Source organism: Cylas formicarius, unplaced genomic scaffold, assembly GCF_029955315.1.
Source record: "Cylas formicarius isolate icCylForm1 unplaced genomic scaffold, icCylForm1.1 PGA_scaffold_5__7_contigs__length_24384050, whole genome shotgun sequence".
NCBI lineage: Eukaryota > Metazoa > Arthropoda > Insecta > Coleoptera > Brentidae > Cylas > Cylas formicarius.
The window spans coordinates 6,730,155-6,748,791 of record NW_026844341.1 but is presented as its reverse complement, the minus strand read 5'-3'; the positions used below and the strand labels follow the sequence as shown (position 1 = coordinate 6,748,791).

Below are 18,637 nucleotides of genomic sequence, written 5' to 3'. Positions count from 1 at the left end.
TTTATTTACTACAATTCCAAAACCTGAAACTTGGCCTAAATATCCTGCAAAAAAGAATTCTTAAAATTTAACCATAAACAAACATTCTACAGGAGCGAGGCTCACGCTATATTTCGAGCACCCTATATTCGAACTTCGTGGAAATAAGTATAGTTAGGTTTTATGTTGTCTTGATTAAGAATTCATTGACAGTTTATTTATAAAGAAATCCCTAATAGCTCTAGATATTCGAGATCAAAAATTAATCCCAATTAGACTTCAGGTTGATGTAATAAGAAACAAGAGGTTTTAGTGCGTTATTGACGGATTTATCTAAAAAAATAATTATCAAAATCAAACCGTAATCAAAGATTTTACAACTATGTACAGCCTTGAGCGGGACGCAAACGGTATTTCAAATACCGTGTATTGAAACATTATAAAAATTTTTGTTTTTAGAGATATTAAGGTAAACAAAAAAACAAAATGTAGGGATACACTATCAATTTTTTATCATATAAGCCTACATTATATATGTGTTTAATAGAATATCTTGTTCCAATTACAATGATGTATCACACTTTATATGTTAGTACACTAGTTTTTGACAAATCGGCAAAAATCGGAAATTTTTATATAATTTACAAATTAAAGTAGAAAAAAAATGACAAGACACACTAAAGTAAAAAATTCTTTAACTATTCTAAATAGTGCTGCTGTATGTGACCACCATTTTCCTGAACACATTTCTCATACAATCTAATTGTATGATGTTTTGCATTTGATTGATTGTCTCTGAAATCCTATGCCGAAGTTCCACGTCATTATTACAAGGAGTTCTGTGCACGTGATTTTTTATGTGTTCCCAAAAGAAAAAAATCGCCGTTTCCTATCCAACCCTTGGGATATTCCTTGTTAAGAAAATTTTTAACTTGCACAACATTGTAAGGAGGGACACCGTCTTGCTGCCATATAATCAGCGCTGATATATTTATTAATGAATCTTCTATATATTGTTCTATTTGGTGCTCTAAGAGTTGCAAATAATCTTGTCCAGTTAAGTTTTGATCTGTAAATATCGGACCCAAAATATGCCCGTCTATAACACCACAATATATATTAATTCATTGGTACCCCTGGGTTTTTATTTCATGTATTTGTCTAGTATTATTTAAATACCAATATCCTGTATTTTGTCTTTCTTGTAGTGAACAAACTTTTATCACTCCATAAAATGTTTTCAAAAAATTATTATTCGTGTTATGTCTATTTAAAAAATTCAACGAAATTACATCCTTTCAAAACTGAGTGGACTGATCCCCGAGAAATACCTGTCTCTTCATATAATCAGTAATAGAGGAAACTGGATGTGTTTCATGGAATCCTAATATGTTTGCCTTATTTTCTTCATTTAAAACATTATGATTCCGGCATACCTTTTTAGCATTTAATACGTTACCGTTTTCTGCAACCTTCTTTGCCAGCCTTGGAAATATTGAAGGAGCTCGCCGCTCTGGATAAAGTCTAATATACTGACGACGAGGTGAGGTTGGTCTTTTATTATTCAGAAAGTATACTTGAAGCACATCACTCTTTTCACGGATTCTAAATTCGCGAAAATAATTTTAACAATAATGAAAACGTTGTTTACTAATATGTCAAACATAAACATATCTTTATTTGTCAGTCAGGGCACTCTTTGAAATTATATAAAAATTTCCCATGTTTGCCGATTTGTCAAAAACTGGTTAACTAGTGGATCTCAGAGCGAGTTTTTAATAAACGAGTGAGTTAAAAAGTTTACCGAACGTGTTGCATACTATACTTTTTCTACGACCGTTAGTTTTTGGGTACATTTTCGCAAAACAACACGAATACATTCACTGACATGACCGTCGGAATTGACAAACGTCAAAATTCAAAGCGTGGGAAATATCTCCGAAAACATTCGATTGCTTCCAAATCCGTGCGGTAAAATCCCGGAAATGTCCGAAGTGGCTCGGCTTCATGGGCAACGAAACTGGCGTGGTAACGTGACGCTTCCCGCACGCTAGATCGGTGGGTAATTAGATATTTTACAGACGTAATGGTTTCAACCCTGAATAAAAGTCTCCCCAAAAACCAAAGCACTGATCTATTCGTCTACCTATTACAACATTGGCGTTCGGCCCTTCGGTGTACGTCGTACTGCCGTTCGTTCTTGCGTAGCTTGAACGGCATGCCGCCGCTCGTCCGTCCTCACTCAGCATACGGACTTTTGGCCGCCATATAAAAGATATCGCTAAACGCCCATCCTGCTCTGAAAGCATCCTTGCGCTATTTCTAAAATTTTAGAAACCAACAACAGAATTTTTGTAAATGCTACTATTTAAAGTTTAACTCATTACAGACAACGGGGTTGCTATTGTAACGTAATTTAAATATTTTTTTATTCAATAATGGGATTTTCATTATCTCTGTTTTACACTTTTTTTTTTTTAAATAATGGGATTGCCATTATTCCTCTACTTAATAATGCCATTATTAACCTCACTTTTTTTTAATAATGGGATTGCCATAATTAATCTCACTTTTTTTTTAACTTTAGATAAGCAATCAAAAAGTAAATAATTGTACGTTACCGACTTTTTGTGAATTCGTAGACAGCCATGCACGCAGTTGTTCGTAAGCAGCTACAGTAGTCCGCCGTCCTTGTTTTTGTAACGCATATCGGTCATTAGGTGGTACTGCACGTACAGTAAATGGTCCTCCGTGTTTTGGTTTCAATTATCCTCCGCCGACTAGCTGAGAATCTTCCACAGCCACAAGACCCTAGAGTCTCTGCAACGGCTTTGTCTGGATCAACAAAGTTATCGCTAGGTGACGCGTCTAATAGGAGCTGTTGAGTGGCCAGCAACCTCGGATTTCTGCCTTAGGTGAGTAACCTGTTACTGAATTTATATTATCTTCTATGACAGGAAGTACGACAGTCCATGTTTTTCTCTCCGCAGTCAAAATGGTTTTCATAGATATTGAATATGCGACTCTCTTGATGACTTCCATACCTACGCACATTCGAACTTCACCATTCTTTTTTTATGGTCGAACTATAGGGCTTGAAGTCTGTTCATAGATATAAGAAAGTGACTAACTGATACGAATTAAGGAAAGACCCGGGCACGCTGTTAGAATGAAATATGGCCGAACAGGTCCGTACTTTGCTTAGAATTAAAATTATTTGGAGTTTTGTTAGGAAAGATACTGAACAATATTTATTTATTTATGTATGCATTTATGTTTAAATATAAAATAAAATTACAAATTATTTTTATTACCTACTTAAATTGCTTAAAATTTTTCAAAATGTTTAATAGAATTTGCCCAACTTTTTGGAGGGATGTTAAAAACTTCGGTTTCTATAAGTTTGAGGACATTGGAGTTAACACGGGGAAAAACATTGTTACGAAGAATGGCAAATTTCAGTTGGTGCCAAACATGTTCAATGGGACTAACTATACAGTGGTAAGGTGGGAAGCCTTAAAACTGTATGCCCTAGATTTTTTGCATAGTTATCACATACGTATTCCTTTCGTACGTTCAAGCTTTGTAGAACCTCAATTAATTGCTTTTTGGTATAATCTTGGTGAAAATAAATGTCTTTTCTTGCTTTTCTGTCACATGAGGAAGGGGTTTTAGTCAACTGTCTACTGTAATAACTTGCATTGTCCATTACAATTACGCTATTAGGAGGAATGTTTGGAACTAGTTTGTTTTTAAACCAACTTTCAAATAAATCAGCGGTGGTGTCTTCATGGTAATCCAGAGAAGAATCTTTAATATTTTTCGCAGACAGAGTAAGTCCATTTGGAATCCAACCATCTTTAGAGCCAGCATGCAAAATATTTATTCTTTTAGCTCTTTTTAATGGCGCGTTTGTTTTACACTTATCAGTTGAGTCAACCTAACCCTTTTTTGGGGTATCATAAGTGTCGAACCAGGTTTCATCCAAGTAAACAGCCCTTTGTTGTTCTCTGTAAATCCTGATTTTTTCTAGATATTCCAGTCGGCATTTCCGAATTCTAAAAGATTCCATTAAAACTCGCCTTTTGTCAATTTTTAAAAATCTAAAACCCATGTGTTGAATACACTTCCATAAGGTAGTTCTGCCACATTTAACACCGGTTTCATTTTTTTCAAGCCTCCTAATCAAGACATCTAATGTAGGCACGCTTTGTTCCTCATATAACTGATAAATTTTACCCCGTATTATATCTTGATCACTTTCATCTACACTCGAGAAAGTGTCAGCATCGCTTCTTTTTTTCCTCGCTGAAATGGGATTATTCACAATTTTTCATACAGTTGATGTTGGAATTTTCGTCAAAGATGCTTTCTTCTAAAGATGCCTGCTTGCTGGCACCACGTTCAATGAGGGCCAAATAAACACGTTTATAACTTCCTTAGTCTCAATAGAATAGATTTGGGCGGGAGCATCTGCCGAGATACACTAGACTCGCAATTATTTTGGTTTACAATGGTTTTAAGTTGGTACTTTGGATGAACCTGGAAACTCTTCTCGCACTAGTTTTGGTGTTTCGTTTTTATTGCGACAAGTATCAGAAGTTCGACACATTATATGCGTTCGAATTTGTTGTAAGACAGGGCACCGTGTGTGCACTTGTCTTCCGCCATTTTTATGTCACACTATTTTCACTAATAATTCGTATTGCTTTTGCCACACTGGACACGCAACTATCCCACTTCTGATGTTAACTTAAGGGGAGGCGTAAGGATTTCAACCTTGAATAAATCCCCTGAATCAGCATACGTGACTTTTGGCGGCCATAAAAAAGATATCGCTAATATATATACCATACGTCATTTGGAAAAAAACATTTTGTGGTTGTGCCTTGATGTCCCTAAAAACAAAAAAGGTACAGAGAAAATGTAATCAAGATAAATTAAGCGCACGGTGTAGTTCTTAAGTGGAGCATACCGTATACATATAAAAAAAAGACGACCACTTCTCGTAAGATGGTATGAAAGCATCCCAAGTGAGACACCGAGACACCGAGATTAGTTTCCTCCTACAGAAAGGCTTTTCGACCACCCTGTACATAATAAAACGAATGGTGGTCAATAGAATCTAAAAAATAAATTAAAAAACGTCGATTTTTCCCGCTTTTAGGAATACCGCCCGCAAAAAGTCGATTAATTTTTTCCGACCAGGCAAAAACGTTTCAAATTTACAAACGCCGCCGGGCGACCAGTCGATCGACTTTTACCGCTCTTTGCGAACGAATCCGCGGGGTCGTTCACGCCGCAGGGAAATCCCAGGGGCAAAAATTCGCGCCCAAGTGTTGGAAAGCGTGTCGGCCGTCTTGGAAAAAAAAATCGGGGCGCGGCCGCTAATTCGTCTCGTTCGACGCGGGCTTAAGCAAATTTGGCGGAAAGATACCGCCTTATCAGTTGCCCTTAATCGCGCCTTATCGCCGTCGACAGCGCGCGATCGCGCGGCAGGAAACCGCGACTCCTGCCTGTTTTAATAACCTCGTACGCGCGAGCCGATTCGTTTATTGAAATCGTTAATAACCGTGTGTCGCGACGCTACCGAAAATATGACGGAAGTGGCGAAAATATCGGTCGAAAAGTTCGACAGCAAGGAGCAGATCCTGTTCGTCGTCGACAAGGCTCTCGGCCTTTTCGAAAACGTCAAACTCATTTGCAGGAAAACGGGACTGGTGAGTCACGTCGGAGAGCGATCGACGCGACGTTTGCTTTGCGATTTCGTTTCGCTTTCGGAGCTCCGGAATCGGTCTTCGCAGCGGAACAGCGAAAACGTTTTATTACAATTTTGCCCTCATTTCATTAATTTTGCTTAATAATAATAATAATATGAATAAAGAAAATAAACTCAACTAAGTTAAATTCCGATTCTAAAGATAATAATATGTTTATGACATCGTTATCCCCACTAGTCTACATTACATTTTACAATTTTAGATTCATTACTTCCATTTGGTCAATTTTTCAATTTTGCTTTCTAATAATAGTAATAAACCCAACTAAGTCAATTTCCGATTCTAATAATATGTCTATGGAAACATCGTTATCATCTCCACTTGTCTATATTACATTTTATTACAATTTTAGATTCATTACTTCAATTTGATTAGTTTTGCGTAATAATAACAATGACAGTAATAAAAAAAATAAACTAAACTGAGTCAAATTCCAATTCTAAAGTTAATAATATGTTTATGGAAACATCGTTATCTCCACTACACATCACATTTTATTAAAATTTTAGATTCATTACTTAAATTTGATTAGTTTTGCTTAATAATAATAGTAATAAAGAAAATAAATTCAATTTAGTCAAATTCCGATTCTAAAGATATGTTTATGGAAACACCGTTATCTTCACTAGTCTACATTAAATTTTATTACAATTTTAGATTCATTACTTCCATTTGATGAATTTTGCTTAATGATAATAGTAATAAAGAAAATAAACTCAACTGAGTCCAATTCCGATTCTAAAGATAATAACATGTTTATGGAACCATCATTATCTTCACTAGCCTACATTACAGTTTATTACAATTTCAGATTCATTGTTTCAATTTGATTAATTTTGCTTAATAATAATAATAATAATAGTAATAAAAAAAATAAACTCAACTGAGTCAAATTCCGATTCTAAAGATAATATGTTTATAGAAACATCATTATTTCTACTAGTGTACATTACGTTTTGTTGCAAATTTAGATTCATTGCTTCCATTTGATTTATTTTACTTAATAATAATAATGATAGTAATAAAAAAAAATAAGCTCAACTGAGTCAAATTCCGATTCTAAAGATAATATGTTTATAGAAACAGCATTATCTCTAGTAGTCTACATTACGTTTTGTTACAAATTTAGATTCATTGCTTCCATTTGATTAATTTTACTTAATAGTAATAATGATAGTAATAAAAAAAAATCAGCTCAACTGAGTCAAATTCCGAATCTAAAGATAACATGTTTATAGAAACAGCATTATCTCTACTAGTCTTCATTACGTTTTGTTACAAATTTAGATTCATTGCTTCCATTTGATTAATTTTACTTAATAATAATAATGGTAGTAACAAAAAAAAACAGCTCAACTGAGTCAAATTCCGATTCTAAAGATAATATGTTTATAGAAACAGCATTATTTCTAATAGTCTACATTACGTTTTTTTGTTACAAATTTTGATTCATTGCTTCCATTTGATTAATTTTACTTAATAATAATAATGATAGTAATAAAAAAAAATCAGCTCAACTGAGTCAAATTCCGAATCTAAAGATAACATGTTTATAGAAACAGCATTATCTCTACTAGTCTACATTACGTTTTGTTACAAATTTAGATTCATTGCTTCCATTTGATTAATTTTACTTAATAATAATAATGATAGTAATAAAAAAAATCAGCTCAACTGAGTCAAATTCCGATTCTAAAGATAATATGTTTTTGGAGATATCATTATCTCCACTGGTCTATATTACATTTTATTACAATTTTAGATTTAGATTAGATAAAATTGTTGTTACTGGCATCTCCAAAAAACCCAAAATGACCTCAACTTCCATCGCAAGGTTAAATGGTTCGATGAAGCCTATATGTATATTTTAGCGATATTTTTGAAACAATTTTAAGAAGAGAACGTCAGTAACAAGGAAAGTTTAGGTTTATCGTCCCTTATATTAGGAACAAAAGGGAAAACAAAAATAATTTAACAGCAGATTGATACCTAGCAACTTTAAATCATATACTGCATATACTTTCAGCAGAAATTTTGTTTGAAATTTTTGACGATCGCTGAATTGGTACAAATGGACCAGTATGATGTCCTCCGGGGTCGCCAGATCTCTCAATCTTGAATTTTTTTCGTTTTGTCTAATTTAAAAAACATTATTTGCCTTAATCCAGTCAATGCTAGAGAGCAGCTACAAGATGCAACCATTCAGGCAGGAAAATGGATATGATAATGACGAATGCTCTAAGAAGAATTAGCACTATGTGCCAATTGTCTGTTCGGGAGGTAACAGTTTTTTTTGTCATGTAGAAATTTGTTCATTTTTATCAAGTTTGCTAATATTATTAAGTTTATTAAGTACAGAATAAACAATAGTTATTCATTTTCAATTTTGTTTAATTTTCCTTGTGGGCACTTGAATACCTATAATTCCATGGCCAACTTAAGTTTTTCTTATGATATTGCAATTTTAAGGATTAGTTTTAGTCAGAAGTATCATTTTAAAAAAAGAACAGAATGTTAACTTTGAAAAAATACTATATTTGGGCTATATCTCGAAAACAGTTTATCTAAAAGAATTATTGACTACACCAATGCATCCTACTTAAAATTATCTATGTATATCAGTTTTGACTGCTATCTGGATTCCATCTCTGCTGATTACCGAGAAACCATGAGTTTACAAGGAATTTGAGACACAGAATACATCCAAACGTTGTAAATCACCGTATTTACATCGTGAGATAGTAAAGAGTGAAGAAAAACAAAAATACAAAATTCTAATATTGCTCATCAAACAACTTCCTGGAAAGAGAATTTCTAAAAGATGCTTTAGTATTTCAGCTGGAGCCTGGAACCTTGCGGTACTCCAGTCGTAATTTTTAAAAAGTTTGACGTCCTTCCATCGGTTTTCGCAAGGCTTTCAATATATATATATATATATATATATATATATATATATATATATATATATATATATATATATATATATATATATATATATATATATATATATATATATATATATATATATATATATATATATATATATATATATATATATATATATATATATATATATATATATATATATATATATATATATATATATATATATATATATATATATATATATATATATATATATATATATATATATATATATATATATATATATATATATATATATATATATATATATATATATATATATATATATATATATATATATATATACATGACAATTGTTTCGACAACACCGTGTCTTTATCGAATGTAATATTTATTTACAAACTACCTGCTACTATATATATCCACATATGACAATAAAACCTGACTTAATGTTGTTGTGAGAATTTAATTTTAATAATGAAGAGGTACTTTAATTGAGCAAGCAACACATTTGAATGTCTCATTTTGTTAATCGTCACAGCTTCCAATAAATTTCATTTTCTACTTTTTGTGGCTGTATGAAAGATATCAAAATTGTCGTCAAAAATGTGTTTTTCTGTGTTTAAGCGTGTAGCATAGTTCGAATCTAGACTATTGTATTTAAACGCTCTTTTATGTTCGTTAATACGTTTCTTGAAGGATGTATCTGTTTGTCCATTATAAATTTTTGGACATGATCCGCATTTCAACCTGTAGACACCTGATTTTTGAGATTTTGGACACTTCGTTTTATAGTTTTTTAAAAATTTTCCTATTGTGTTGTTAGTTCTGAAAGCTATTTTTAAACCAAATTTTGACAAATATTTTGAAACTTTTTCACTTGATTCTCCTATGTATGTAATTGTTTTAAATTATTCGTGTTCTGTATTAGGTTTCGGATAAAAATGTTGTCTGGATTTGTTTTTTATTTATAATTTTATCGATAATGGACGGATTGGAGTCGTTGTTCAGTGCAATTTGTTTAATGATATTAAGTTCTTTGTTGTAATTTTCTGTTGAGAGTGGCGTATTAAGAAGTCTGTGTATAAAAATGTGAAATGCAGCCATTTTGTGTGTATAGGAGTGATTTGAGCTGTTATGTATCACTGGGTCTGTGTGTGAAGGTTTATGGTAAATGGAAAAATCTAATTTGTTTTGTGTTTTCGTAATAGTTAAGTCTAAAAAATTAATAGAGTTTTCCTGGGTATTGAATTAAGGTCTGAAGATAATATTAAGCAATCTAATAAATCTTTCCGAGTGAAGTTGAAATCTACTAAATCTATCAAATCTATAGGTGGAATACTGGAATATACACACAAAATGACTGCATTTCACTCTTTTATACACAGACTTCTTAATAGGCCACTCTCAACCGAAAATTGAACAACGGCTACAATATATCTATTATCGATAACAACAACACAAACTCTATTTATCTGAAAACTAATACAGAACACGAACAATTTAAAACAATTACATACACAGGAGAACCAACTGAAAAAGTTTCAAAACATTTGTCAAAATGTGGTTTAAAAATAGCTGTCAGAACTAACAACACAATAGGAAAATTTTCAAAAAACAATAAAACGAAGTGTCCAAAATCTCAAAAATCAGGTGCCTGCAGATTGAAATGTGCATCATGTACTAAAATTTATATTGGACAAACATGTAGATACTTCAAGAAACGCATTAACGAACATATAAGAGCGTTTAAAAACAATAGTCTAGATTCTAATTATGCTACACACTTAAACATAGAAAAACACATTTTTGACGACAATTTTGACATTTTACATACAGCGACAAAAAGTAGAAAATTAAATTTATTGCAAGCCGTGGAGATTAACAAAATGAGACATTCAAATGTATTGCTTAACGATCAGTTAGATTTAAATACTTCTCCATTATTAAACTTAAATTCTCACAACATTAAGTAAGGTTTTATTGTCATTTTTCGTTATATATAGTAGCAGGTAGTTTGCAAATATTACATTTGATAAAGACACGGTGTTTTCGAAAGAGTTGTCATATGAATATACATAATTTCGTGAAAATCTGAACTTTTAGTTCTTATTTATTTTGATAAATGGATTTTCATCAAGTAAAAGCCACCTCAGTACAATGTATGGAATTCATTTTACAATTTTAAAGTGAACTGAAATTGTTAGTAAAGCTCTGAAGAAGCCAACAGAATGATTTGCGAAACGTCAACAAGTTCGACTCAATAACCGACGCAGGAGGAATCCACAAGTTTTGTAATTAGTATCACAGTAACCTGTAGAAGATTCTTAGAAAAAAAAGGAATACGACGCTATTGAAATTTCTAAATTTTAAAATGGAATAAAACACTTTGAAAATTTTGCAATCTTAAGATGGATTTAAATACTTGAAAGTTTTTTGGAAATCACCTTGAAATTTTAATTAATTTTCATAACTATAATTAATAATTGCCGCGTTTTGAATTCCCGCTTTCTGGCGAACCCGAGATCTGAGACGAGACGTTTTACAGCCAGAATCTCATGTTTACGGACTCAAATTTCTACCGACCAAAGACAATCCCCTGGCGACCCATTACATATCGGAAACAAACTTCGGCACAATCAAACACAACGACTGCCTAAAGGTGGTGTTTTCCATCAAATACATGACCCAACGCATCGTAAACAACCTCCACGACGAGAACGTAAGGCCCATATGCTTTAAAGACCTATCCAGGCTGTGCCTGGATCCAATATTTATCGAAGAGCTCGGTAAGACGCGCGGTACTGTGAAAGATCTATCTATGTTCACGACATAATGTATGTTTTAGTTGAGGAGGGCAAACACAAGAGCTTAATAGAAGAGTTCACCGACGCCATCCTCGAATCGGAGGAGCAACTGCCTCTCCTGGTAACGGTGGTGCACCTGTTCCAGAAGGGCCACATCGAAGACACGTCCCAAAATATATTGCAGAAGACCCTCAACGTTCTGAAATGTTCAGACACGACAGCCGAGGAAGCCAAATACTGTCTGTCTTTGCTGCAGAAGGTGCTCATCAGCAAAAATACGGCGTTCGACCAGTGGAAAATAAAGGTATTGCTGCGGAGGCGGTAAAGGTTGAGTAAATTGTCACCTCTTCATGTTTTGGTCGATTTCAGATAATAAGGGAAGTCCCGATCACCGAAATCGTTCCGTACATTTGGAGCGAGGACAACGGCGACCTCCAATACTCCGCCCTACTCCTCATCAATACCATCATCAAGTGTTGCAAAGGTGACAAGAAAGTGGCACTAATTAAGGAGATGAACCTGAGAAAGAACAGGGAAAACGTGTACAAACACATCATACTCAAAGGGGACCTGGAAAGGAACATGGAACACGAGCTCTACGTGTTGCAAACGTACATTTTCAGGTTCGTCAAATTGACCTTTTATTTTCGCCTTTCGCCTATAACGATACGAAGAAATAGTCGAGTTTAATTTTATATCGGTCGGACATAAATTAAACTGGGAAATACCGGATTTCAAATCGAATCATTTGCTTTTTTCCCACCAGCCTGCTAACCGAAGCGTTGCAAACTGAGATCGCGCTAAACGACAACCAGGTGTTCAACAAAGACGAATTCGAACTGTGCACGGAAGACATCAGACGCATTACAATTCTGATGGACTTCGACGAGGAAAATTTCCAAAACCACAACCGCTACTCGGTCGACAGTTTGTTTTTAAACAATACCAGCGATTCTAGGTATTCGTTGTTAAAATTCACTCAACTTCCCCACCCCCCTCCCCAACAGCCCCAAGAAAAAATAATACTTAAATATCTAAATCAATCCCAACCTAAATTGACAATGATTTAACGCGAAATTGTTTGGGTTGTCAGAGTTTCGCTTCACACATTTAGAAGTAACGAATTTTATGTTCTTTTAATTTAAAACTAGCAGGTTGTCGCTGGCATCATTCGCGACAGACGAGGGTTCTAAATCTAGCCACAGATCGTCGAGGAAAATCAACGAAATCATCGACTACGAAAACTTCAGCATTAACCAGCTGACGCTCGACGCCCTGAGTAAGTTTTGCGAAAAAACTGCTTCCCAATTCTCATTTCCCAATGCCGTGGTGTCAGGTATCGCTTAAAAAGATTTTAGGGCATTACAAGAAGTACCACTATAACAATTTTCACCAGTCGCAGATCGAGGAGAAACTCTACGAACCCGGCATTTTCGTTACCAGTGAGAGGTGAGTATCATTATCAAAGACTTTGTAGTTTAAACTGTTAGGTAGTAAGCCGTGGAACTGCAGACTTTTCGTAACCGGCCGTATCTTTCAGGATTGTCAAAATACTGGCGAAAATATTGCACGTCGGAATGGACCAGCCAGACGCCAAAAGCACCTCTTACCAACCGGCAGTGTTTAACTGTTCGCCAAGGACGCCGTTCTTCTTGGAGTTGTTTTCCAGGACCATGTGGCTCCTGTCAAAGACCAGGCGAGAGATGAAAGCGTCCACCATAACGGATTACCCGAAGGTAGACGCACAATCTCAGCCATTCGAAGGGATTTTCGATGCTCTCGATTTGCAGGTGATGAAAATTTTGGAGAAACAACTGAAGATGGCGTTAAAGAACAAACCCAAAGACTTTAAAGACCTAACCAATATGCTGTCGAACACATCTTTCAAGACAGTTGTCGAACAGGTTCAGGTAAATGCGAGTGGAGAGAACAAACAGATTATATTAAACGACTTTTTCATATTATTTTTGACCAAAATACTACCGAAGAATTGACGAAGTGTCAGCGGCCATGTTGGCTGTCGAACGACGCAAACTATTATTGGTTGAACGCGAGGTTAATGGCTAGCGCAGGCGCACATGAAATGCCCCACATATATACGTAGTAGCTACAGTGACTCACAGTTTAAATGATGCAGTCGCTAAAACAAAAACTAACCGGTTTGAATGTCTCTTGAGATCAAGTTAGTAAATATGCCTTACTTAGTTAACAATAAAGAATTAATTGAATTATATACAGTATTAAGGTCACAGCGTAAATGAAACAAAACAAAATATAATCAAATCAATAGAGAAAAACAACTGCATAATTTGAAATACTCCTGCTAATATTTAGTAGGGCCTCCCTCATTATCGATAACGGCTTGTAGTTTTCTGGGTATTGATTCATTTTCTAATATACTCCGGGGAAACTGTGTTCCAGACTCCAGCAATTTTTACTTTTAATTCATTCCGGTTAGATATTGGGACACTATTTACTTTTTTTTTAGTGTCTTAATAACATTTGGTCAGTTATAAAGCAACCAACCGATAATTGTTACAAATATTTAATTTTTGGGCACTAGCAACCTGCTGTCTTAATATATCCAAATACACATTTTGGGTCATGTTTCCTTCAATGAACCTCCACCCTGCTTTTTTCAATTTTAATTCTGATATTTTTCCATCGGCTCCAAATAAATTTATTTTGGTCTCATAGGCAAATATTAATGAATTCCAGAATTTCAAATCTTTATCAATAAGCATCTATTTCTTTGGCTAATGAAAGGCCTATTTCTGGCAGTTCCACCATGTAAATTGTTTTTTCGCAGGATTCGTCGACTTGTTTTGGGGTTACACCTTTATCAGAACTGTCTTTCCAGCTCGGCAGACATCTTTGGAGCACTTTTTATTGGATAATTTGATACCTCTCTTACAATCTATATTTCCTCACGTTTATTGAAGATCTTATCTGGAGCTAACCTTGATTTATTCTCGACCCTATTTTCGTTACAGTAACGCTCAATGATATGCTGAACAGTCGATGTACATTTATTTACCATTTTGGCTATGTCCCTTTGCATGTATCTATTTCTGTGATGAGTAATAATTGAATTTCTCTCAGAAATTGTAGTCCGACGACCCATTTTTTAAAAAATTCGTTTTACTGAGCAAAAACGCGTTTTAAAATGTCAAACTAAACAAAAAATAATTGCAGTAATAAATAAAAGCCTTGGTAAATTTCAAACTGATAGGTTTTGACCACGGTTAATATTTTTGCATCATTTAAGCTGTGACGTTAATATTGCATATATTCTTTATTGTAAACTAAGTAAGGCATATTTTTTAGAACGCTCTTTACTAACTTAATTTCAATAAGTTGTTTTTTGCCAAATAAACAAAGAGACATTCAGACATTTTTTAAACATAAAATAGTAGTCTGTTGTCTCCGCAGAGAGACAAGGAACAAGAGTTCAAAACCCTGCAACAACACAACCCGTGCGTGATCGAACTGAAAGAGAGGCTGACATTACAAAATCGCACTTTCGTCGACCAAAACAGGATACGCTGCCTGCTGGTCGGAGCGCATTTCCCGAAAGTCCTTGAAAAGGTACGAATTCGCGCTACCATCCCATTTGCGTATGTTTTTTATGTCTTGAAGCGAAACGTTGCAGAAAACCAGCGGGAACATTTTCGTGCAACTCTGCAGGAACGAAAAAGAGCTCGCGGTCTATAACATGAGCGACGTGAAAACCAACAAGATGGATTTTCAGGAGAAGCACAAGATAGAAGACATCACCCATGTGGTTGTTGGCAAAAATTGCAAACATGCGAACCTGTGAGTGACGTTGATTAATTTTCGCAACACCCTGTATATTTCATATTCCTGATATATTTCATGACCATTGCGCTATTTTCCATCCGAACGGCAATCTCCACCCAAATAGCACAAGGACATCCGCGAAACGTCCTAGAGATATGTGACGGAACATGGGGGTATACTGTTTCAGCTAAGGGACATCCTTAAGACGTCTCGAGGATATACGATGTTACTAATTGGAACGTCCACAGTATATCAGATACGTATGTCCGTAGGACGTTTGTTAGGACATACTAAGGATATCCAGTTATACTAGTTGAGACGTCATTAGTATATCCGACTGTGGGGATATAGGATCTTATATAGATATACCAGTAGACCTTTCTTATAGTTAGGTTAGGTTATTTCCAACAGCCTATGAGAAATACTGGAAAGGTAATGTCCAGTAGTCCAATTGGTTGTACGACTTCAAAAATTCTACCCCAGTATTTTGTACTCGCGTGTGATGGAACTAACCTATTGGGTATGGTTGGTGAAGTCATCACTGGAATAGCAGGCGATATTTGAAATGCACAAGTTTTTTCCAATTAAAGTAAAAGTGAAGGACTGCCGATTGACACCAATAATAAAACACATTTTATACACATTTTTTTCGATTGTAGATATGAAAAAATTGTAGGTCTATAATATAGCAAAAATATAGAACAACCTAACCCAAAGTATCTTAAATATAGGGTAATATACTATATCTTGAACTAAACTCTTGCAGAATAACTAATATTTGAAAGGTCTTCCGTCATTTTTTGGTGAAAGTAGCTCTTTTCAGCCAAGCAGCTATTGAATTCTCACATTCTTTTGAGGTTTGTGATGTGTTAGCCTTCTTATCCGCATCTGAAAATATTTTAGTTTTGGTTAGGTTTTGTATATCTGTACTTTATTAGAAAAAACGAGACTGATATCTTATAGGTTTAAAAAACAGATTTATAAAATCCCTACATCCGCCTTTTACGCAAAGGCTTGATTTGACTCTGATAGTACTCTCATGAAAGTGATCTTAGATGCTAATTTCCACGATGATGTAGGTATATATACGTTTATGTATTTCATTTCATTAAATACACAGCTGATTAAACTCTAATCGGTAAGATCTCTTTCATGCGAGTTTCCTAGTTTTTTTTGCTCGTGTTACTATCACCATGAAAACAAGCCTTAAAAAATAGGAAAAACTTTTTCAGAATTAACCATTTTAATATGAAAATTGTACTTTATGCAAGATGATTCCTAAAATTAATTCTTTGTTTTTGGGGGCTGATTCTTGCATCCGTTTTAAGAAAAAAATATACTAACTATACTATATAATTAAAAATATAATTTTGTTCTGGGGGATTTTCTCTAACATTGTTTATTTAAATAAAAAATTAGTTTTGTATGCCTAAATTTAACTGCTCAAAAAGCATGAAGAGAAAGTTAGTTTTATCTTAACTCGGTCCAGCAATCACTCCTTAAAAGAAGTATCAACTAAGCAATCGCCATAATATATAATTTATTTATATTATATTTACATCCTATTTATTTTTAAAAAACATAATATCTACTTACCGAATATTAACTTGGAAAATTTTCATTTTGAAAATTTATTCTTTTTCTTCATGCCGAACCAATTAAATTTTATTGCAAGTTCATTTGAAATCTGCGGGGTCAGAGCTTATTTTACAAACTCATAACTGCTGCCGCCTCCTGATCAGGTTAGAATTTATCAAATCTTATATATTACCATAAAGCTTTACTTACATGAGTTATTGGTTCTTCAGTAATAATAATACTAATAATACTAATAATAAAAACACCGAAAGCATATACCGTATACCGCCGACAAAAACAAGGCTGAAAAGATGGCGGACGTCGAGACGGAGAGAAGCCGACGAGACTCGAGCGAATCCGGCACGGCACGTCAAATGGGACCTTATAAACAACTATATTATTTTTACGTTTTTGTAATCTTTTTACTTAGGCAATCCGTATTTTCTGTGGCATTTTTATTAAAGAGCGTGTCTGGTCTCGTTCGAGTCCAAAAATAATAAAAACAAGTTGATTTTAAAGGTTTGATTCCGTTTTTTTTTAGGACTTGGCAACACTGACGTCGATGTAGATATGCACAAAAATGTTGCCAATAAAATGTCTCCCAAAAAAACTAAGTATTTTCCTACTCAGTTGCTCAAAATTTAACTTTTTAGGTTTCATTTTGTTTTACGGTTTTTCACTTTTTTCCCTTATTTCTATTCTAATGTTCCCATTATGGCGCACGGGCCATCTATTTAGAGGATATCTGTGGTATATCGTGTAAAGTAAATTCGCAAGCTATCCATTCAGAGGGTATCCCTGGAATGTATTTTACAGTATATTCTTAGTATATATGCTAACGTATATCCTAAGAATGTCCTCGACATGTCCCGGGACATGCGACTTAAATGGGACATTGACCGGATATACTGGGGATATTGTGTGCTATCTGTGCACACACTTAATTCGCTTTTCTCTGAATAGTTAACGGGATCTGAACCTATTTTGAGAAAATACTGCAGTAAAAAGAGAACAGTTCCATCGACACACTGTCGGCAGCCACGTTAAACGCCGCTATGACAGTCAGTGCATATTTACTATTTTTTTCATAGTAACTCTAAAAATTTCTCTATTATCGGCAAAGAAAAGGACTATATATATATATATATATATATATATATATATATATATATATATATATATATATATATATATATATATATATAGTTTTTCGAGTATTTTTTATGCTTCTTCTTCTTTTTTACTAATCACTATAATAATTATTGCAGTTGCGGCAACAGACCGGGTCTAGCATTTTCTGTCATAGTCAATCACGAGGAAAAGATTAAATTCATAGCCAAGGACGAAAGAACTGCCTGCCACTGGGTAGATGCATTGAATATACTAGCTGGTATGTAAGTATACCACTGCGCCAGCTTGCGCTGATATTAAACAACTCGGCAGGAAATACCGAAAACCTAAGCAAGTATTATGCGGAAGAACTCAACGAGCTTGTCCAGATGGACTTGAGATTGCAGCTGATGGACCTGCAAAACGTTATAATCCCGAAGACGCCGCCACCAGTACCGCCCGTCCCAGAGGATCCCAGGCCGACATTAGCCCCCAAACCAAGAGTCAAAAAGCAGCGCAGTCGCATTCTTTAAAATTTTTGCCATTATACATACTAATTTTAATGCAATCAAATGTAGAGTTTATATTGGAGAATATATGTCTGTTCTTTTTACGAAATTCTACTTTAAAATAGCCGGGAACCATACGTCACGCAAAATTTTGACGTAACCGCTTTGTACGGTGTGGGTTGGCTAC

The 18,637-nt window shown here is 34.4% G+C and overlaps 1 protein-coding gene across 5 annotated transcripts; it reads left to right on the top strand.

Moving 5' to 3' along the window:
• The first annotated feature begins 2,634 nt into the window (after positions 1–2,634).
• LOC132702336 (engulfment and cell motility protein 2-like) lies at positions 2,635–18,527 on the top strand. Of its 5 annotated transcripts, none has more exons than XM_060670914.1 (13): positions 2,635–2,894; positions 11,194–11,434; positions 11,494–11,756; positions 11,822–12,075; positions 12,219–12,410; positions 12,604–12,731; positions 12,811–12,901; positions 12,993–13,188; positions 13,243–13,362; positions 14,885–15,040; positions 15,105–15,268; positions 18,100–18,221; positions 18,275–18,527. In XM_060670914.1, the coding sequence occupies exons 2-13, from the start codon at positions 11,329–11,331 to the stop codon at positions 18,472–18,474; spliced, it is 1,992 nt and encodes a 663-aa protein (XP_060526897.1). In that variant the 5' UTR covers positions 2,635–2,894; positions 11,194–11,328; the 3' UTR covers positions 18,475–18,527. The 5 variants fall into 5 exon arrangements, 4 of the variants coding, with proteins under 4 accessions (XP_060526897.1, XP_060526896.1, XP_060526895.1 ...); XR_009618877.1 differs by lacking the exons at positions 2,635–2,894; positions 18,275–18,527 and adding exons at positions 5,498–5,699; positions 15,378–15,685 and having other exon boundaries at positions 18,100–18,185; XM_060670913.1 differs by lacking the exon at positions 2,635–2,894 and adding an exon at positions 5,498–5,699 and having other exon boundaries at positions 12,607–12,731.
• Positions 18,528–18,637: the final 110 nt, after the last annotated feature.